This window comes from Pleurodeles waltl, chromosome 3_1, assembly GCF_031143425.1.
Source record: "Pleurodeles waltl isolate 20211129_DDA chromosome 3_1, aPleWal1.hap1.20221129, whole genome shotgun sequence".
NCBI lineage: Eukaryota > Metazoa > Chordata > Amphibia > Caudata > Salamandridae > Pleurodeles > Pleurodeles waltl.
Genome location: NC_090440.1, coordinates 683,978,347 through 684,000,747, shown reverse-complemented (window position 1 = coordinate 684,000,747; position 22,401 = coordinate 683,978,347). Strand labels below are relative to the sequence as shown.

At 41.8% G+C, this 22,401-nt stretch overlaps 1 protein-coding gene across 4 annotated transcripts in view; it reads left to right on the top strand.

The window, feature by feature from the left end:
- The window catches only part of COL16A1 (collagen type XVI alpha 1 chain), a 717,464-nt gene that overhangs the window by 666,283 nt on the left and 28,780 nt on the right, over nucleotides 1-22,401 (top strand). For all 4 annotated transcript variants that reach the window (XM_069223294.1, XM_069223295.1, XM_069223297.1 and 1 more), the window contains 5 exons: nucleotides 202-237; nucleotides 919-963; nucleotides 10,706-10,894; nucleotides 20,074-20,140; nucleotides 20,276-20,449. In XM_069223294.1, coding sequence (XP_069079395.1) covers nucleotides 202-237; nucleotides 919-963; nucleotides 10,706-10,894; nucleotides 20,074-20,140; nucleotides 20,276-20,449 — 511 coding nt within the window. The remainder of the gene's footprint in view (nucleotides 1-201; nucleotides 238-918; nucleotides 964-10,705; nucleotides 10,895-20,073; nucleotides 20,141-20,275; nucleotides 20,450-22,401) is intronic.

The following is a 22,401-nucleotide window of genomic DNA, read 5'->3' as shown; positions in this document are numbered from 1 at the left end:
TTATGTGAGCAGTATGTTTGCTTGAGCTATAGCTGTGTGAGCAGCATGTGTGCTTGACATATATCTGTGTGAGGTGGGAGTGTGCTTGAGCTAGGGCTGTGAATAGCTGTGAGAGCAGCATGTTTGCTTGAGCTATACCTGTGTGCACACATCCAACATGGTGTCGCGGTCCTCATGTGCTTGATCTACTTTGTTTAACAGGGAGAGATGGGGCCAGAAGGAGCAGTTGGAAAAGAGGTTGGTGCCTGTTGCAAACTTCAATCCGATTTTGTAATTGTCTTTCTGTTATCTTCCTCTTACATGCTCAAAATAGGGTTGCCTATTTATCTTCATATATTTTATTTCTGTTCTTTCTTGCTCTCTTTCTTTCACCTCTTTTGTTTATCTAGATCCTCATTTATACTGCAATATTTAGATTATTTTTTATTTTGTATCGTGCTTCTTACGTTCTTTCATTAGATGCTTTACATTTACACATTTTCGTTCTCCCTCTTCTTCTGTCTCTTCATCTGTAACCCCCACCATCTTGTGGTCTCTTTATTTTTTTCTTCCACTTTGTTTTCTCATGATTTCAAACTTCACTTAAAATACTTTTTGTATACTTCCAGCTTCTTTCTCATCTCCCCTTTTATCTTACTTTTGTTCCCTCTCTCTCTCTCGCACTTACTCTCACTCTCACTCTCAAACTTTCTATTATATTTTGTGTTTCGTCCACTCATTCCTTTCACATCTTTTTGTACTCTTTCTCTTCATTCCATGCTGTATTCCTCGTTTCTGTCCTCCTCTTTTTCTGTATTCACCCAGCTCTGCATTTCTCTCCCTCTCTCCTCTTTCATTCTGCCTCACTCTCCTCTCTTACTCCCTGACTGTTTTATAGGCATGAGCCTTCAATGTTTTTCTTTCCGTGCTTTGCTACAGGGTTCACCAGGGAAACCAGGAGTGCCAGGCGCACCAGGGACGAAGGTGAGTAGCCATCAGAGATATACCAGGCACGAGCAGATATTCTACTGCCACTGTGAAAGATACCGATTTTGGTAAACGTTCAAAATTCAAGCACTAGGGGCAGCTGGAAAACTTCAAAAGACAAGTCCCTGCTTCCCGTCAGTCTACAAAAGAAGCATGTGCTAGTTTGGGCATCCAATTAATTTCTGGAATTTGAACTTTGTATGTACTTCTACTGGATCTTATCACACCATCACAATGATTGTAATATAGAATAATGTTATTGTGTATTTATTTATTTATTATTTATTATTATTTTTAAGTTTCATAATGTGCGCAGGTACCACAAAAGGTTTCCCGGCGCAAGCGGGTGCAGGTAGGATTAAATAAACCGATTAGAATCGAACAAGGAGGTCTTCAGACTTTTACGGAAGGTCAGTAAAGAGTTGCAGTTTCTTATGGCTTCTGGAAGAGGGTTCCAAAGTTCGTGGCCTGAGCAGGGGAAAGAGTTACCTCTAATGCGTGTGAGACAGAATCTCAGTACATCAGACAGGGATTGAGAAGAAGATCTTAACCAGTGTGTGGGTTGGTAAGGACTCACTAATTTCTGAATATAGAGTGGTCCCATACCCAGTTGGCCTTAAACGTATGGCAGAGTGCCTTGAATTTGATTCGGTTAGTGACCCTGAGCCAATGTAATTCTTATAGTAAATGAGAAACAGAGGCAGATTTGGGTAAACAGAAGAGCATCCTGGCAGCAGAATGTTGAACTATCTGCAATTGATGGATCATTGTCTTGACAGTGCCTAAGTAAAGCACGTTTCTGTAGTCTAGTCTAGATATAGCCAGAGCTTGGATAACGGTCCTTTGGGTTGCAGGGGGAATGAGCCAGATGATCTTTCCTACCTATGTAAGAACTGTAAAGCAGGTGGCAGTTACTTTGGTCACTTGGAGTTTAATAGAGGGTTTGTCATCAATAAGAAATCCCAGGTTTTCACCTTCGAAGATGGAATGGGTAGAGTCCCTGAAAAGTCCGGCCAATGTTTCGGGCCCCAGAGAGACAAGTTCTTGACCAGAACCAAGACCTCTATTTTATCCCTGTGGAGCTTGAGAGAATTTTTATTCATCCATCCCTGAATTCTACTCAGGCCCAGGTTCTGCATCGAAGGGTCCTTGCTCTGATCTGATGATAAAGAAAAGATGATCTGCGTCTCATTGGTGTATGAAAAAAAGGTAAGCCCGCAACTCTCTACTACGTCTGCGAAATGGTGAACATAGATGGTAAAAAGCAGAGGGCTCAGGACAAAGCCTTGAGGAACTCCTGAAGTCAGGACATGTGCCTTTGATTTCACATCAGCTGAAAAAACTTGAAACGTGGTCTGATAAGAAGGAAGCAAGCCATCGTAGTGCAGTAAATTCCGGACCTAGATTCTCCAATCTTTCCATCAAAATGGGGTGGGATACCATGTCAAAGGCTGCACTCAAATCTAGCAGGATGAGTGCAACAGCGCTTCCATCATTCAAATGTTGTCTGAGATGTTCAGTTACCCCCTTCAGGGAAGACTCAGTGCTGTGTCCGGCCCTAAATCTGAACTGTGAAGAATACAAGAAGTTGCGGGCCTTGACAATTTTGGTAAAATGAGCATAAACATGTGGAAAAGAGAGATAACGCAGATAAATGATGACAATTCGACAGGTTGGAGGTATCCAGATTGGGGTTTTTCATAAAGGAAGAATGGTAGCATGTTTCCACCTTGTAGGTACAGACCTGTCCTTCAAAGAGGAATTAAGAAGTTTCAATAGCAAAGTTAGACAAGTAGTATCAGGTGATATAAGCTTGTTGGGGGGGGTAGAAGGTCAAGTGGGAAGCCTGATTTAATATATTTCAGGCTGGCTAGCAAAGATGGAAAATCAAGAAGGGGCCATTCACTCAATTTACTATCATAACCAGACTGAGCTGACGGAACATTACCCTCCTCCACAGGCACATTTGACATGTTCATAACTAGGTTGCGATCTGTTTTCAAAGAGTCTCTAGGCAGCTGTGAGTGGATTTCTTCTACTTTTTGATTAAAAAAGAAGGCTAGCTGGTCTCACTGCGTTGAGAAAGCGGGGAAACAGGGGATTTGATACTGGCATGTGTACGGATATTTGTAGAGTACATGCATTTATGGAGAGTTCTTGGTTTAGTTTTGTATAATGAAAAGCTGCCTTTTGGCCATTCATAAAGAATCCAGAATTTATCGGTGCGGAGAGGGGAAATTGGGAGTGCAGATTTCGAGGGAGTAGGCTGCTGCAAAGTTTGACCTTTATTACTCAAAATGCTCCCGGTTATTGCACACGTCTGAAAAATGGGGTAGCAACTAGCACCACAGTAGCTGGTATGAGCAGTCTCCCTGGTGTTTACTTCTGATTTTTTTCTCTCAGATCACTGCGTATTTTGCTATCGTGGGCTCTATGAGGCAGGGAAATGGCTTTCCATTGTCTGTGTTTGTTGAATGGAAGTTGAGGCAATGTTTCAAAAGCTGGTTTTAAAGTGGCCTTTTCTTGTTAGCCAGATGAACAGTCCTGCAGTGGCGTACTGTGGTCGTGGCAGCTCGTTGACAAGAGACTCTTCATGTCCACTGTCTCTAGATGTGGTTTAAGATACTTGTTATTTGGTCATTGGCCAGCTGAACATTTTCATTCCTAAATTCTTTCCGATTTTTTTTTTTTTACTAAGGAATGTGTATTTCAAATTATTTAATAAGTTCACTGATTTGAACTTTGCTCAGTAGCTAGATTTTTTTAAATGTTTTATCTATATGATTAGATTTTTAGTCAGCATTGCATGTTTTATGGTTGTATTTAAAAAAAAAAAACATTCTTTTTTAATTAAAGACAATAAGGAGATTAGTTTTATCAGTGGGACCACAAAAGCTTTTTAAAAAGTATATGGTATTGCATTGTATTTGTTTTTATATATAGCGCTCCATAACCCTGACGAGGCTTGGAAGTGCTGTGGGGATGGTATCATACTAATCTGAAGGGACTTCTTGGTTGAGATATTGACTTTTTTGTAAAGTGGCCTAAATAGGAAGGGCCCTGTCCCAGATGTATTCTCAGCTGTACACGTATGTTTACAGCCAAGAATTCCTACATCTATGCCCTCCAGCAGTTCACGAAAGGATTCCTGGCAGGCGTAAATCCATTTGCCACTGCGTTTTTCTCCACCACAAGTGTGGAGAAATCCAAAGCAATTAATACCCACCCAAAGGTGTGAATGGCTTTTTCCAAGGATAAAAAATGTTATCCCCGTGGAGAAAGAGAAAAAACAAGTGCCCATCCATTCTCCATGTGCAGAATTCTACCTAGTGCAAAATTCTGCACAGGGGCGATAGGACCCCATGAGATAGGTCACATGACATTCCCAAAAGTATATATTGCATCCTGCATTCACCTCAGTTTTCCGGGTGTACTTCTGGGAATGGTTGTGAACTGAAAAATACTATAAAATCACGTTACTGCGGCAACATAAATCTCTAAAGCTAGTTTTGCAGGTTCTTTCCTAAATATAGCGCTATATATTTTATAGTGGTTATTGATGTTCAGAGTGGGGCTGTTATCTTTTCACATGTCACTGTGAGGAGGATGGAACAGAACAAATAGGAGTAAGGTACAGAACACTAAGCTTTATATATTGTTCTTTTTTGTTGGGATAGTGTGGGCTTGTGAGTATGGCTCACTTGGGAAGTGATTTGATGTCATGATGGATAAGTAATGTTGTTCACTGTCTGACACAACTCTCCATTCTTTGATAGAAGTATTTACACCTTTCTCTAACGTTTTGACAGGCATCATGTAATCCAGGGTAATGGGTGCCCGTGAATGCCCATATCTTCCAGTCACTATGGTATACTCATTGATGTTGAGGACTGCTCAGCGTTTACTCATTTCTGGAAACAAATAAAACAGAGAACATAATACTGACAACCGATGGCGAAGCTGCATTTTGTTTAATTTCGAAAATGAAAAAAAAATCTTTCTCGATTACAGGGTCAGGAAAACAGTACAATATCATTTAAGCAGAAGCAATGGGGTATGTGTAATGACAGGGTAGGTGTTCAGGTATTAGTAGGTGTAGAGGTTACAGGGTATGGGCAATATTATGTAAAGCTAGAAAGGAAAGTTAAAAGGTAAAGGTAAGGCTTGAGATACTAGTCTATAACATATGGTGAAGATAATAGGGCTTATGCAGGTACTGGGATATAGTTGTAGTTGAAGTACTAGAGTATAACAATGAGCAGGGATACCAGGGTTTTGGTTGTGGTAGAAGTACCAGAATATAGGAGAGTTAAAGAGTATAAACGCGGTAGAAGTACTAGGGTATAGTGGGGTAGACACATTAGATTATCATTAGGGTTAGAAGTATGAGGGTGTATGCACGGGCAGAAACAGTAGGGCAGAGCTAAGGAAACAGGCAATAGAATATGTTTTAGGGGCACAGATACTAGAGGATAGTCATGGGTAGGGATACCAGCTTACTGGTACTGGTACATGTGCTAGCACAGATGCAGGAGGAACGCATAGTCATCAAGAAAACAATGATTGAGAAAGGAGAGGAACTGGCTTTTGTATATGAGGAGTGGGGGAGAGAAAAGATGGGAGAACGAGGAGGGAAATCCTAACAAACAAGACAAAGAAAAGGTATACACGGAGGAGTAAGGATGAGATAATGGGGTCCCTACATCCCTGTAAAATTGAACCAAGGACTCTATGTATACTGGGAAAAGGACTGCAAAGACTTCGATTTAGGTATCTTTTGGGCAAAATCACTTGATGAATGATTGACTACACGGTCCGCCCATCTCCAAGACTCCTTAAAGAGAAACCACACAAATACCTTTATATGAGGAAGGGCCTCATATGCGTTTGTATGAACTCCATGGCTTTTGGGGTGATTAATGCGTGTGAGACACTTGTTTAGCATAAGATGTGCAGCAATATTATTCATACATGATTATTTTCGTGCTATTAGGGTTTAGGGTCATTCGTCCTGATGAAATCCGTTTGGCCCTTTGTGGGCACTAGAGTCTGGCTCAAACATGTTGACATTTTTAGTTGATGGAATCCTAATAATTACTTGACACACATACAATTGTGTATCATCTGTCTGTTTTTAATCTTGCAGAAGATACCATAATAAACACTTCTTTTGGGGTCTTTTCAAAGGCAATTTTACTTCACAAACCTCCCCTACTCTTCCTGTCACAAAGAGCTCCTTTGTGGTTTTCGGTTGAGCCCACCCAGATGCAGCCAGTATCTGGGTGAGGGCTCGATGATGAAGCATGCTACCGGAATTTTCAGTGGGTGAGAGTCCTTTTTACTAACAAAGAAACCCCAGAGGGTGATGCGTGAATGTGAGACAATTAAATTGATCTCAGTGAGTTTTCTCTTAATTGGTATATTGGTATATAGTTTGAAGTGGAGGAAACCCACTTTAGAAACCTTCTAACTCCACTATTGCCTGATGTGGTATATTTGAGGCCTCTAGCCAACATCATCCACTCTCATGGTCTGTTGTTTACTTATGCAGATGATACACATTTTTTTATTCTGACTGGTGTGTTTTACTGGTCTTGGTATTGGTCCTGTCTCCGAGTGGTCAAGGTTTGTTTGAAAAGACAATGGCTAAAGTTAAATCCAGATAAAATCAAGATCTTAACTGCAGAGGGCAGTCCTCCTCCTTGGAGTTGGTTGATCTGGCCACAAGATCTTGGCCAATGCACAAACCTGTCAAATATACAGAGAAGTTTAGGAGGTAGGCTGGATTCAGATCTACAGATTTAGACCCATGTATCAGCAGTAGTAGTGGTATGTATCTGCCATCAGTTGTCTTCTTGTCATCTTCTTTCTTTGGAGAGTTATGGGTCGGTCATATCTGCCTTGATTGGCTCTTGATTAGACTATTGTAACTGCCTATGCTTAGGCACTAAATCCTCTCTACTACGTTCTGTTCAAATTGTCCAGCATCAAGTAGCCTAGCTGACTGTGGCTGCACCCTGCTCAAATAGCGCATTTTTTTTAAACATTGTACTGGTTTCCAATAAAAAATATTGTATTACTTTTAAAACTTTTGTGCTTGGTTCACAAATTGGCTGACAGTTCAGTCCCTGTTTTCCCAGGTCAAAGATTCAGCAGGTAAACTACAGGGTGCATATTGAGATCTTCTAATCAATTCTGCCTCGTTATTCCACATTACCTAAATTCCAGAAAAAGAGGTCTTTCTTTTTTCCATCTTGGCTTCTGTTGTGTGGAACTCCGTAAAATATAGTCTTAGGCGTAGAGAGTCCCATATGTTGTCCAGGAATAAACTAAATTCATCTCTGTTCCATAGTAACAAAGTATTCTGTTTTTCCAGCTATGATCCTATGAGCCCCAAGAGACCTACTGGTGGTAGTCTGGTTTATAAAACTTCATTAACATAACAAAACAAAACATAATACATGGATTCAGTACACAAGTGCAGGAATACTAGTGGTAGTAATGATGGCTCTTCTCTTTCCGCTCTGAAACATGTTCCCTATTTGTCAGTCTAGAAAGGTGAAAAAGTGGGACTCTGGGGCCACACGTGCCATTACCACCAGGAATGTGTGGAACGTGCGCTTTGCTATTAATTGTTCCCATTTCTCAATGCTCTACTCTTCTCCGGTATTCACCAAATCGTCCACCTAGAATTACAAAAAGGGAATACAAATATTGAGTACTTCATTTAACCTTTATATGCTTAGGGGTACAGACCTCGTGTTGACGAAATAAGAACCATGAAGGTGAGTAGCAGGTCCAGGCAGTGCCTCTCTGGTTCTAGCGTTTTCTCTCTGGTTCGCCTTCAGGTTGAAAACCCAGGGTCAGTGCTTAATTTGTAAAGAAAAATTCCTCTGAAACACGCGACTGCTGCAATTACATGTGTGAGCTCGGAATACTGAGGCAGCTTAATCCCGACGCGATCTCGGGCCTCTTTAATCAATTTTAAGCCACCCCGTCAGCTCACTCCTGCAGATTTCTATTTTCTGCCTTTGGGACGCCTTTTCGTTTTTCTCTTCCTTCGTCTTTACAGTTTGTGTCTTTTGCCCTCAGTAAATGCTTGAGGCAGAATAATAAGTGCCGGCCTTCAAGAATAAGTGCAGGTGCCCCCCCCCCCCCCCCAACCGGCTCGAATTAAGCTTTGCCCCGGGTGCACTGTTCTTTAACAACACATTATTGACTTTGTATACTTTTGAATGGAACAAACACATTTAGGGTATAATAGCAGAACAGGCATACGCAATTAATAGAGCAAAGGCGCATGTCACTGTTCAGAAACGATGTACGTGTGTTAGATTTACCAAATATACTATTCAGACATTACGTTGCAAGCATATATACTAAAATACAAAGGGTATTAAAAAAAAATGCTTTAGTATCGTGGAACATTATAATTTTGCGAGCAAAGTTCTGCCTGACAAGCAAACATCACTTTGTGAAGTCTGTCGTCTTCCTCAAAACCTAATGCATACTACGTGTTTGACGAATAATTTTACTGCAAAAACAGCTAAGATCAAATGCTTGCATGCAAGTGGGTATTTTTTAACGTTTTCCCGATAATATCTATATTAGCAGATTTTTTATCAAATGTTCAACCTTTACTGAACTACACAAAACTTTGACATTTTTGAAAAATCTTCTTGAAGTTTTCAGAGGAGAACATTTACCACTTTGCACACGCATGACTGAATTGCAGTAGCGACATTTCTCATAGTTTAGATCTATAGTAATGGGAGACATCCAAGGCCTGAAATACAAAGATTCTTTATACAATGGTCTTCTGGAAAAAAAATCCGATCAGGTAACTGCAAGAGTATCTCAAGCTGTGATTGAACCAATTTGCAGAATTTAATTCTGTTTCAGACTATTAATTAACAGCTCCCCACCTTGGCTTTGACACAAAGGCAGCCAAATGTACCGAGTAATAGCCCAGTGGAACAAGTTATGATGCTTCTAAGTTCCATGAGTAGGAAGCCTGAATGTTAAACTATGCGAGGGAGGGTGGCCTCCGTTTTGTGACAAGCTGTGGCTGATCTCACACAAAGGAGCAAAGCTCTTATCACATAAAATTGCATGTAGTACATGAACACCAGAAACAAAATAAAATTATAGAAATAAAGAAGTTAAAATTCCTAAGCAAATGTTGAAAAGAACATGTTTTAATGATTAGAATGACTCAAACGGTAATCCATTGCAGGGGTCAGGAGTTATAAAAAAACAATCTCATTTTTTAAAACAAAGGTAATATTGGTTGTTATCTGCCTCTATTACATATGTGCCGTAATAATTATATTTCTAGACATTTGTTACCGTGGCATAGAATATATATGTTCTAAGCTGTAAAATACACTTTTAAAGTTTGCAAAACTGTTATGTTTCCACGTTTAACATCCAGGCCCAGCCTGTAGTGTGACCTATCTGTTCTTAAGTGCATGATATAAATTTTAATGTACCTCTGAGGGGTGAACGTTTCTACAGCAGGCTCACATTTTTCGATTTTACATTCGATATGTAGGCAGTTTGCGCTGTTTGTCTACACTTTCCACAGGTGTCATAAAAATGACAAAACGGTTTCAATTATTGAGGGTAAGACATATGGAGGTAGAATACGTTTGTAGGCCCAACCACCCATAGATCAAGATATCAGCTATCCTGGGTGCAACATATCAAACTTAATTCCAAAAGAGTTATTTTCAGTGACGCACACTGTAAGTATGCCCTCTTCTTTATCATCTAGATAAGTCATGGTTATTCAAAGTAAGACCTGCATGCAGTGATTTAACCTTGGTTTAAACATGCTTTTGAATGGTTGGTTCAAGTTCTATAGTGACTTGTCTTTGATTGGTTAAAACGTAGGAACCAGTACCTCTAAAAAACTATAGGAAAATAATCTGGAATTAAAATATACAGGCCATTGTGCCCCCATACAGAGGCCATTCTGCCCCCTGCTTCAAACTGGGTCTTTGCCTGTTACATTTCACCAAAAACATTTCCACATAAAAGGAATGCAATTGAAGATGAAGAGATTCATCGACAAGCAGGATTTAACCAATAAAGTGGTGCTCATTAATCCGTGCTTCAATCAGTTCTAGTTTTGAGTATTTGTAACAGGCTACCTGGAGATGTGTTGGTGCAAATATGCATGCCAGAATTAGAAAACGTGGCTTGATTTCCTATTGCCAGCATAAGACAGTGAACGCTGTTAGCTGTAAGTAACCAAATTGATGGGACCATTTCTTAATCCTAGTCTACTGACTGGTCAAAAAAGTAATTTTAATTAATATTGGTGCCCTATTTTCTGTGACAACAAAGAAGTCTGTATTTTCTATTTAATTTTGATGCAGTTGAAAAATGGGTGTGCTACAGAAGGAGCTAGCCCTCAGAAGAAGCATCCTTTGTGCTCCTTTCCATCTGTGTTACAAAGCGTCCTATGCATCACTCTATCGGCAGAAAATGGCTGTATCAAACTTTTGAGTTGGGAAGGGCTGGGGGATGTTAGGAAGGCTCCGAAAGACAATATAGTCCATGAAGAAGCTAAGCAATTCTACTGTGTATCTGAGGTAACATGTTAGTACCAGTTGTTTTAGGAGAAACCTCACGTGAAACCTGATGCTTCTCATCATAAGATGGTGGTTTTTTTGGGAAGTCTCAGAACCTTCTTCTATTACTGGTTGTGTTAACTATGTTTTTTTTATTGCAGGGTGATCCTGGACTTCCAGGGGAAAAGGGTGCACCAGGAGAAAGAGGCCGCAGTGGCACACCAGGAGGCTCTGGAAAGAGTGGGTCCATGGGGCCCCCTGGTCAACCAGGCCCTTCAGGGGAGAGGGGACCTGTTGGTTCACAAGGACCACCAGGGAATCCGGGTATGCCAGGAGTTCCTGGGACAATGGTAAGGACTCTTGGTCTGTAACATATAATGAGTTCGAAGGGTGATGGGAATTAATATGTACAAAACAATCGCAAAGATTCAGAGGCCTTTCGATCAGAGATGCATTGCTAACAGATGTACTCTATATGGCCAAATAAAACATCACAGAAAAATTTCAAAGTCACACCGATTTGGCAGGGTCAAACTTTGGACAGCACTGAGTACATACTTGTGCTCAACTCTTATATATTAATGCTAAGACAGCAGAGCTCTGTCTTTTAAAGTGTTACACAGATCTCACCTACACAGCGGCCAGACAGCCGAGCTATACTTTAACAAATCATATTGACCTAAAACTGCCCCTCAGATTACAAAGATCGTTCATGCTCAGGCTTTCTCACAGCTTAGCTCTCACTTATCATCACAGTGTAACAGGTCTTATTAGCTCACATATTAGCCCCTGGAGCTGTACCTGTACAGTCCAATATCTGTGTCATCTCTAGGGTTTTACCAAACATTTCCTTTTCTTGGGGGGTAGAGTCAAGGCGGACCGCAAGATGACCGCTCACTGAGAGGGCTCTGCTGGCCGAAATATTATCCTCCAACTATCTGCCAATCTGCAGACTCATCACAGCCATCACCTGGTGCGGGGACCCTGCCGCAGGACTACACTTCCCCCAATTCCATTTGAGGACCTCCCCACCCCGGCTATCTCTTGAGCTGTCTGCAAGAAGTATGGCTACGTGCCCTGCTCGCACTTTCGGTTCGGCCAGGTCTGTTGGCCTTCCGGGCCTCCCGGCCGTGAATTGCTGTTGCTGAACCTGCCAGCTCCGAGCGCAGGGAGGTGAGGCAAGCATAGCCCCCATGCCAGATTTCACCGATGTTTTACTGTGGTCCCTTCGCTGCGGCCAGATGCAGCGGGCCGCACAGCCTTGAGGATTGGAGTGCCTCTGCTGCTGCAGGCGCCACAGCTGGGCTTGCCCCGCAGTGGGGGTGTAGTGCAGCGGCCGGGGGGCAAATACAACACTGCTGGCCCCGACTGGGCTCTCCGGGCCAGGGGTCGCTTGGGAGTGTGACCAACGCCCACAGGGAGCCTACCTGAGTCGCCCACCTAGATGTTCTACTCTGGACATTTGGAGACCGGGCCTGCACAACCCCCAAAGGAGCAGTGAGTGCCATTTCTTTGCTTTCACGATTCGCTCCCTGCCTGTCAGCTGCATGGCGTACGCCACCTCTGCTAATTACCATGAATGCCCTCATGTGTGTGGGACCGTGAACTTCCTCCTCCAGCTTGCTCATGCGAGGCTTCCCTCCCCTATTTCTAGTGACATATAGGCCTTAACCTGGGGACTCATAACACGGTCCTCTCCACGTGCTCCTGGAGATCACACTGCTACCTCAGGTTTCCTCTCCTTCCCTGGGTGGCTGCCTAGAGCATTGAGTCTGCTCGTGCCCCCATGGACTGGTGGTTGTTCGGGGAGCGTCGGGGCTTGAAGAATAGTACTGGACTGCCAGCACCTCCTACCTAATGTATACTCTTCATTACTGGATTCATATTATCGCAGCCCTGCTTCATAACCTATAAGTGCCCTCCCACGGCTGGTTTCTGGATGCACCGCTGGCTCGAGGCGCAGGCCTCTTCTTTCAGCCAGCATGGGAAAGCATGACAAACCCTAGCAGAAACTCTCTTTTAAGAGCAGGCGCCTAGCTCACCTCGCAGAGCAAGAAGCACCAACAGACAAGGCATTCAGGTGCTCTGGAGGTGACACCCAAATGAACATAGACCTTAAGGAACTCCTGGTTGAGGTGAGGTTAAGTCTCAAAGCCATTGATGCAAAGCTGGATGGACTTCCTCACTACTCACGTGGATCACATGAAACAACGTGTGGACAAGCACAAGAACAGATTGGACCATTTAGAAAATAGTGTCTCGAACGTTGATGGTGTCCAGGCCAAACTCCAAGGAACACCTCCTGAGAATGGATAAGGCACTCGATATTATAAAAGCCAAAAATGAAGATCTGGAGGCGACATCAAGACAGAACAACCTCCAGATCATTGGTCTTCCAGAACCCACTGCTATCAACAAAATGGAGGACTTTGTGGAAGCCCTGCTACACAAACTCTTTGGTGAGGCCCTGTTTCCGGTTTTCATAGTGGAGCAGGAGCACCACTCGTTGGGGCTGCACCCCCATCCAGGGACCCAGTGCACCCCTTTGGCTTTCAAGGGAACGAGCTCTCATTCTACCACAACTTCACCCAATCAGTACAGGCACCAGGCCGAGACATCCTTCCAGCCAAAAGAATCCTTCAAAAGGCAGACCTTCCCTATGCTCTTATATACCCGGCTAAGCTGACTGAAGAATAGGACACGTGAGATCCACTGAGAGTTCATCTCCATGATACAACTGTGGTTGGCCTGTCAAGGACATTCTCTTATTGCTCCAGAGGCAAAATGTGAATAACACAACAACAGGCCAATAGATGAAGAGTCCCTTCAAGTAAATATATTGCACATATAATTCTAGTAAAAATCAAAAGTTATTTGCTAACTCCAGATCTAAAAAATGACATTGATAAGTGACACTGCAGAATTTATATTACGACTTGCACAGAGAAGGTGCATGGATGGGGTGTCTATAAGCATAATGGAAGCAGTACACAAGTGAATACTACTGCTTTCAAAATGTGGGCTTTGAGTATCGACTTGCAGACATGGGTAATAGGGATTACTCCATTCTTGAGCGATTTCCCTCGCATCATGGTAGCTTTTGCCATTATGGCAAAAAATGTCAGGCACTTAGTTACTGCTAAACATGCAGTAATATGTGGTTGCTGCTATATTATAGTTTAAACAAGCTTTTCAAAATACCCTTTCCTTGCTTGCATTTCTATATGTAATAATTAATCATTGAATAAAATTTGTTTCTTTGCTTCAGTATCTACCTAAAAGAAAAAAATAAACTCCCCTTACAAGGAGTATCTATAAAGGACCACCTCTGCCCACAAAGCTCCTGTTTGATTCTCTTTTCTGTGAATCTTTCACCCCTTGTTTTCTGCTTACCGTTCTGGGCCCTTTTGGCCATTTTCTAATTGCTACTAGCCCTTTGTGTAGGTCGTTGTTTGTATTTGTGCTTTTCCTGACTTAAAGGGCCTCTTTTGTGCTTGTGGTGTGGTATCTATTGGCAATTGGTGAAGGAGCTTCACCCTTGTGCGACATACTGGGCTTGAAGCTGAATTGTACTTGTTAGGCGTGTAGAAAGGGATGCCTTTCACTGGAGGACAAGTTACTGTCTCCACTCCTTTTCCTTCCTGGGATTTGGGCTGCACTTGGGCTGCTCACTATGCTCCCAGATAGGTCTTCACATTGTGGAATGTTGTCATTCCTGCCTTGTTGCCTCTCATTAGGCCAATGAGTACACTAGCCTCCCTTCTGGGCTTTATGGGCACTCCGATGTAGTGTTTCGATGTTCAGGAGCCTGTAGACTTTAATAACTGAATATGCTGTGGATATGGACTGTGAGGCTAAGTATCACCTTCCCCTGCCCCCTGTTTGTTGTTTGCTGTGCCTGTGGCTATCGAATGCCTGCTTTCTATGGGGCATGGGAGACTCTTTGATGGAGGATAGGAAGGTGCCCTCACCCTCGGTCCTGGCGTGTGGCTGCCCTTGTGATTCTCCCTGTTAGGCCTAGGGCTTATGGGGTGGGTATCTTTTCTTTTGGCTTCTTGTTTGGGTTGCGTGTACTACTGCCTCCCTGCTGGGCTTGTTGAATGCTGGTTCCAGTGCTAGGTTTGCCCTTCCCCAGCACCCTGCTGGCCTTTGGACTTAGGTGTCCTTGCTTTGTTTGTGGGCCTTCCTTCACTGTGGGACAGGAGTGTTCTTCCACTTTCTCCAATGTTGCTGACTGGTCATGGGCTTCTTATTTGGGTTTATAACTTGTCGAATGTTTGCCGTGTCTCATGGAATCATATTTTAGATTGCATGTTCCTACATTCTTGTTGGGGTTTTCGGGGGATCTGTGGAGCTAGTTCTGATTTTTAGACTGCTTTCATTGGCTCCCTCCTGGTTTTGGGAGCATGCACCTTACATTGGTCTTTTCCGTATGCTTGCTGCCGTACTAGGGGCTTTGCATCTCATATCTGGCCACCTCCTCTGGCCTATACCACCAGTCCCCCATTTTGTTGATTGGAGTCAGAGTTCAGCATGGGTCTAACCCTTTTACCCTACCAGGTTTGACCTTGCAAGATTTGTGTACATTGCTGGGTTTCCTGATGCTTGTTAGATGGTACTTTTTCCCCCACCTCCTTTTGTTTTGGTGTGGGGGCTTGTAGCAGGCTTTCTCTTCCGCTTTGCTCATTGAGCCACCGAATATTACATTTCACTAATGCCCCTGCTTTTTTTTGGGTTGCATATGGTCTTACATTATATTTTCATAATCATATAGGTGTTCTCGATATTTGTTGTTTTTAATAGTTAAGTATAGGAAGTCGATATTTGTGTTACTGATATTTAATTTCGGATATTTTTGTGTTTTGATATTGCATGCATCGATAATATATCCGTGATGTCAGTGATCCAGCATTGAATTCCTCTGACCGTACATTTGTGGCTAAAATGTCATTATAGCCATTGTTTAAAAAGTTGCAGCTGGGGAGAATAATGTAATTATCAGCTAGGCTTCCCAGGATGGTGGCAAAACTACGGGAGTTTGTTATACTGTTGCGTATGTATCAGGCTCAAAGAACAAAGAAGCCTGTCAAGGCTTTTTTATGGATGGTGAGGAAGATGTTGACCTGTTGGACTGGGAAAAAGTAATGGCTAACATTCAGCAGGGAGTGAGTGTCAAGGAATTATCAGCTGATATCAGATGATGAGGCTATTGAGACCAAGGGGGAGGTCAGTAAACTGATCAAGATTGGAAAGATGAGAAAGATTTAGGTGGGAGTGGGAGTGAAACAATTCTTTACTATCAAAGAGAACATGATAGAAGAGGAAGTTGTTGTTATGAGGGGTGAAAGATTTGTTCCTCCAATATACCTGAGACAAAGAATAATTGACTTTGCACACAAGGGACACTTAGCTCAGTCTCTTACCCTCAGGAGAGTGAAAGACAGCTTTTGATGTTAAAAATGTATAAAGAGCTGGTACAAAGAGAAAATTGCAGGGTCCCTGCCATGGATAGGCTGGCAGAAAGACAAGTTGTAATCAGCACGGCAGTGCTGAACTCGGCACCACTGTGGCTGACCATGACTTGCACCACCGGCAACCCGTCAGGACCTCTGATCCTAGTGGTGGCGGCGGTGTGCTTGCGGTCCGACCACCAGCATTGTAATGTGGAGGTTGGACTGCCAAGGTTGCCGTGGTCCGACTGCCACCGTGGGTACGGCAGTCCATGGACTGCCAAACTCATAATGAGGCCCTATGTGTGCCGAGTATTGCTCTATATTCTGCATTTTAATTATTCTGGATTTCTTCATAGTTTTTTATTTTCTATTTTTCAGTAAGTTTTTGTGTAGTTTAGTGTTAATGTGTAAGGGAAGAAGATGTGTTGTGATTCTCATATGGTGAATATTTAGTGCTTTCCATTTCATGTCATTTGGAATTCCCTAGGGGGAGATTCTATGTGAAGTTGGTTGCTGCTATAAAAAAGCTCATCCTTTCTACGTCATTCAGAAGCTCTAAATAACATTAGCCTTTTCAATCTAGAACTTTAAAGGAGGAAATTAAAAAGTAAAGGGTTATCCTCTTCAATTAGCAGCAGCCATTAAAAGTTATGTAAGCCTTTAAGTCTGAAACCTTATTATAGTAATTGGTGATTCCTCCAGAAGTGTGCTCGCTTCCATCTTCCAGTTTTTGTGGGAAGGTTTTCAAAATGTTCTGGTAATTTCCACTTTGAAAGCACAGTGAGTGGTTATAATGATTTTTCTGGACCCGTGGGCCAATCTTGGACTTGGGGATATTTTGGTAGTCTGGTTACTAAAATGTTTAACTTTGGCTCATCTTATGTCTCGCCATCTTGTCTCTCCTTGGCATCTGCTAAAATCTTTGAGGACATAATGTGATCATCCTTTTGAGCCATTAGATTGTATGGATCAGAAATTTATTGCAATTGTTTTCTTTGATAATGATAAAACTACCTTCCAGAGTTGAAGATTGGACAGCTCTTCTCTACTGTGTTCCTTTTCTTTTTTGTATTGTACTGTAGTATCTGTATAGGGCTTACTGTCCCTATGCGGGGCAGTGAAACACTTACCCACATGTATAGCAAGCTACACTGCCTAGGGTGTGTGGTTTAGAGAGAGTTGTTTTTTTGCCTATGTGGTAAATGTTGTCATGTGTGATTACCACACAGATGTGCTTACAGTGTTATGGGACACAGCGTCTGGTGGATTGATGGGTGAGAGTATGTGAGAGATAGAGGCACAAATTATAATCATCATAAGGACTAACCAGTTTAACCTGAGGGGCACTTGGATGCTATGTGCCCATGCAATAAAAAGGTGAGTAATCAGAGAAAGCCCAGTGATTCACATAGTGTCATGCAACAGGCAGAGATACTGGAAAATAAGTAGAAGAATTTCAAATGGGAATTACTAATAAAAGCAGTAGCAATGCACCTTTAATTGTTTATTTTATATTCTCTACTGCTAAACAAATACACCTTAGGTAGGAGGATAAGCAATCAAGGCTAGCTACCTGAGCGGAAAGTATAGAAACTATAAAAGACCTTCATTTAGCCTACTCCTGCTAGGCCAAAGGAAGCCAAAAATTGAGCAGGGAATCACTCCCCAATTCCCTCTCAGGCGCTCAATAGTGCACAAGCACCAGTTGGGGGGAGTCCTAGTTGCGTTGTAGCTCAGACCCCACATAAAAGGGCACTCTGCGCATGCAAGGGTGAGAGACAGAACACTTGGTAGGTTGCTGCCCTGACAGCGAAAGAGCAAATGAGCTTGCCTTGTTTTACCTTGCTGTCCCCACTCTTCCATGCATGCCCAATACTCTTTTTGGATCCAGGAGACCTTTGCTTTTTCTAATTTCATAATGAGACACCCTCCTGACCTTCTAGAATTTCCTTCCCGAACACCTTCCACCCTCATTATTAGTAGTGAATGAAATTTCAAGGTAAAAAAGTGAAAATGTAGTCAAAGGAGCTTCGCTCTACTTCCACTATTTCAGCTAGGGGAGCAGCATGATAGCAGTTTGGTATTTCTCAATTTGCTCAATCTTAGCCCAGCTCTTCTCTGATCTGTGAGCCATGTGAACATTTTTATATATGCCCCAACAAGTTAAATTCCCTCCAAATCTCCCTAAGCCAGAGGCCTGTGAACTAAAACAATAGTAGCCAATTGGTGTCATGTCCTGGATAACTACTAATTCAACCCCTTTGAAAACTGGCTCCAGCCACAACAGTATATTGATTGAGTCTATTTGATACTGCAGCTTTGTTCTGCACTGGGAACGCATAGTCTTTGCCTGGCTGTTAGTCCCATCCTGCTGACCCTTCGCACTGCTGAGGTATGACCCTCAATCAACCTTTCCCTGCATTAAAAGATGCAAGTACTCTGAGCCCTGCCAGCTCGCCCTCCCACATTATGGCTGGTCGCAGTGTCTCAGACTAGCCTTGCCTAATACTAGGCAATCGGTTTTGTCCTGCTGACCCTTTTCATTGTGAAGATATGATTAGCCATCTGCCTTTGTTGTCATTAAAAAATGAAAGTATGCTGAGCCCTCCACCAAGGACAAATCAAACTAACCCCTACCTCATTAATGCTGAGCGCAATGTCTGAGACTAGCCTTGATGCACCACGTTTGGTCCCCTCTTGCTAACTCTTTCCATTTTGAAGCTATGACCTGCTGCCTGCCCTTGTCGGCGTTAGAAGATGAAAGTATGCTGAGTCCTGCCAGCCAGAAAAATCTAATTGCACCTTGCCCCTTTAAGGCTGGTCCCACCATCTCTTTCTCTTTGAGATGATGGAGTAATAATAAAAACAGATGCAACTTTTTTCCCAAAAGTAGCTGCGGTGACATATTCTAACTAGGAATTTAAATTAGCGTCTTTGCTGGATGGTAAGAGAAAGATTCTGATGTATTTGAAAAGGACAAAAACCCAACAGGCCACCATCACTTTGATGGCTTCAGTTTCTAGCGGGTCTCAAATTGTGACCTACCCATTAATATTCATGAGATTGGCCTATTTGTGACCCCATTATGAATCAAGGAATAAAACTGATTGTGTTTCATACATCAGGAATAGCAATTTCCTTATCGCAATTTGGAGAAAATCACAAGTAGGTAATCGCTATTCCTAAGATCTGTACATATGGCCCTAAATGTTAGGAGATTGATGGGAAAAATCTTTCGGGTGGAGCTCTTAGTTCTGTTCTTTCAGAAACAGAATACAATATCTAATCTCTATATATCACAGTTTTTCCATGTACTGATTTTATTTGTATGTTCTTCTTTTCTTAACTTTGAAGGTCGTTGTTTAGCTTGGGTATGCCTCATAAGTAACAACTAGGACAAGGCAATGGACATAGAGGTACATTTCTGATTGCATAGTGGTAATTGATACTAAATCATATCTTCAATACTCTAAGTCCTACTTGTCTTTGAGCGAATCATTGCAAAACTGCTCTTTCATGCTTCAATGGTCAAGCCTTTAATGTAAGAGTTGGGATTTCAGGAAGATTTTTTGACTTCAAGTTAGTAAGGGTGTGCCTACATTTCAGCATACTTTCCTGTAGTTTTTCTGTCTCTGAGAGGTGCGTTACACCTCATTGGTAATGACTGGTATGATTACAAATGGGATTAAGAGTAATGATGACATCATCTAGGTATCAGCAGCTGTGATAGAGAACTCCTGACGGATCTGATTATTTATACAGAGGTAGGAGGAGGATTTCGGTTTCATTCTGGCAAAACAGAATTCCTGAATAAAGTATAGAAAATCATCCATGATTTCCAACTCCAGGAACACATTCCTTTTAAAATTTGACAAACGCTTTGTAGTCATTAACAAGAGAACATGCAGGAGGGGACCCCAAGAAAATTAACTATAATGAACTATTTGATAATTCCATATTTTCTACTGACTGGTTATAAAGTTTCACATTAACCTCCACAAAGCTGAACTTTGGTACTTGTGATGTTTAAATTGATACAAAAAACAGTCTTGTGTCTTTATATCTGACTTCTATAGGCAGATGCAGTGAACTATGATGAAATTAAGAGATTTATACGTCAGGAGCTGATCAAAGTCTTGGATGGTAAGGAACTGCAGTGGATTTGGTTCCCTCAGTTGTCTTTCTCTGTCAGATACATTAAACCGGCTTAAATGTCTCCTGCCTCAATGGGCTTGTTGAAATCCACAGGTGCTTTCTCATCTTTTTCCTCTTATTTAGAGCGCATGGCTTATTACACCAGGATGCAAGCTCCAATGGAAGTGGTATCGTCTCCAGGAAGACCAGGTCCTCCAGGCAAGGATGGAGCTACAGGCCGGCCAGGGCCACCAGGAAACCCAGGGCTCCCGGGGCAAATCGGTAGAGAAGGACGGCAAGGAGTTCCAGGGATGAGAGGTTAATTTCATGATTATTCAGTATTTAATGATTTTGACATTAAAAACTCTCATGTAACAAGCAACCTTCCAGAGCAGTCAACTATGATTACTGCTGCCCTGCATAGGAAATGTCCAAGCTTCTCAGCCTGCTTCTGTTTGGGACTAGAAACTAATGCTGATGGATTTTTTTATAATTAATGCAGCACCACTCATGCACTATAATCTAAATATTTGAGGAAATCTGGTCACATTTGCAGAATCTTCCATCTAAAGTGGCAGAAGAATTTCATTTTGATTTTTTTTTACAATTGTAATCACTTGAAGTAATGGCAAAGGTTAATAATATGGTCAGACCTGATGTGTATCCTAATAGATTTATTCAGACGCCAGATTTTGGTGCTTGTGGCATTTCTAAGCAAGCCAAATTATACACTAATCACTTCTATGGATTGTTTTATCTGCAACCTTCTACTAGAAATCTGTATTCCCAATGGGATATAAACGTTGTTGTAGTTTCTCCAATGCACAACCGTTCAAGCGATGGGCATCCCACTTAAGTGTAAGGGGAAGGAGCCAGGAAAATGACTAACTTAATGTACCTATAGAAAGTTACTTTCAGAGGAATCTTTTATATAATTGTCAATCAACAACTAATGTCACACAACAAACTTGTGTTGTATATAAATTATGAAAACCTGGAGAAAACTATGAACAAAAATACAAACACTTCATTCTCATATATATGGTAAAGCTATTTATAAATTACAACCAAGGTAAGTTAGTAAGGGACAAGAAGCCATCACACACACAAAAAACTTAAAGAAATATTGAAAATATACAGTGCATACAATTGTGGGACATAAAAGGCATGATATTTCAACATACATATCCTGCTCCATTTAAGTAATACTTTTCAGTGGGAGAGGTGCAATCTTTTCTGAGATTCAGTAGTTCAGCCAGTGTCAATATTTTGGTCTCAATTTGATAAACATACAGAAGGCTGGAATCAGGATATTATGGTATTCGTACAGAACCTAGGGCCTGATTTAGAGTTTGCTGGATACAAATGTTCAAGATATTCCATCTATCCTATCACTAGTGCCACATAATATAACGCTCTTGCGGTAAAGCAGACGATGTCTCCACCATGTTTGTGATGGAATAACCTGTCTACCAAACTGTAAATTAGGCCCTGGTCCCTGGTCAGAGATTGGCAAAAGATAATGAACAGCCTTCCATCAAATCTGATTCTAGTATGAAAATAATCAAGCGCATAAAACAAGACCACAACTATTGCTTATTTATGACATAAATTATTCAGTGCCACGGATGTAGCTAATAATGTTGGGTTGCCTTGAATTGCTTAAGAATTATTTTGGGGTATCACAAATACCAACACCTGCATCCTAGTCCGCCAACCGCCCTAGACATTAGGTTATCTAACAGTTACCACAAAGTAATGGCAAAACCCCATGTTGTCTCCAGCATCACATTTCACCAGTCGGAGAAGAGATAAACATAACATGACTGTGTAAATGAGCTCCATTTGGATCAGTAGTATGAAAATCTGTTTTATGTGGCTATCCTGAAAGTCTGACAGGGATCTAGCCCGTCTGGACCTACCTTATGAAAAGATTTGAACATAATTTATTTTCAATAAATAAATACATATTCCTTACTAAGTGCCAGCATAGCTCATACTCTTTTTTTATCTGTGGAAACAGTAGGTAATCTGGATGTTTCCAGTGCAATTCAATTCTACTTGAATTGATTCTTTTGGAATTTCTGATACTTTATTGATTGACTTGGGTGCATTTTCCCCAGGTCGCAATTTGGAAAAACACCACCATTGTCAGATGGATAGATGCTGTCCTATGAAATTCAATGTATTCAGCTTCTCAGAGACGTCATGCTCAAGCTAGTGTCACAAAGGATTTGTATGTGGCTCCAGATACTAATTTTGGTCTGTTC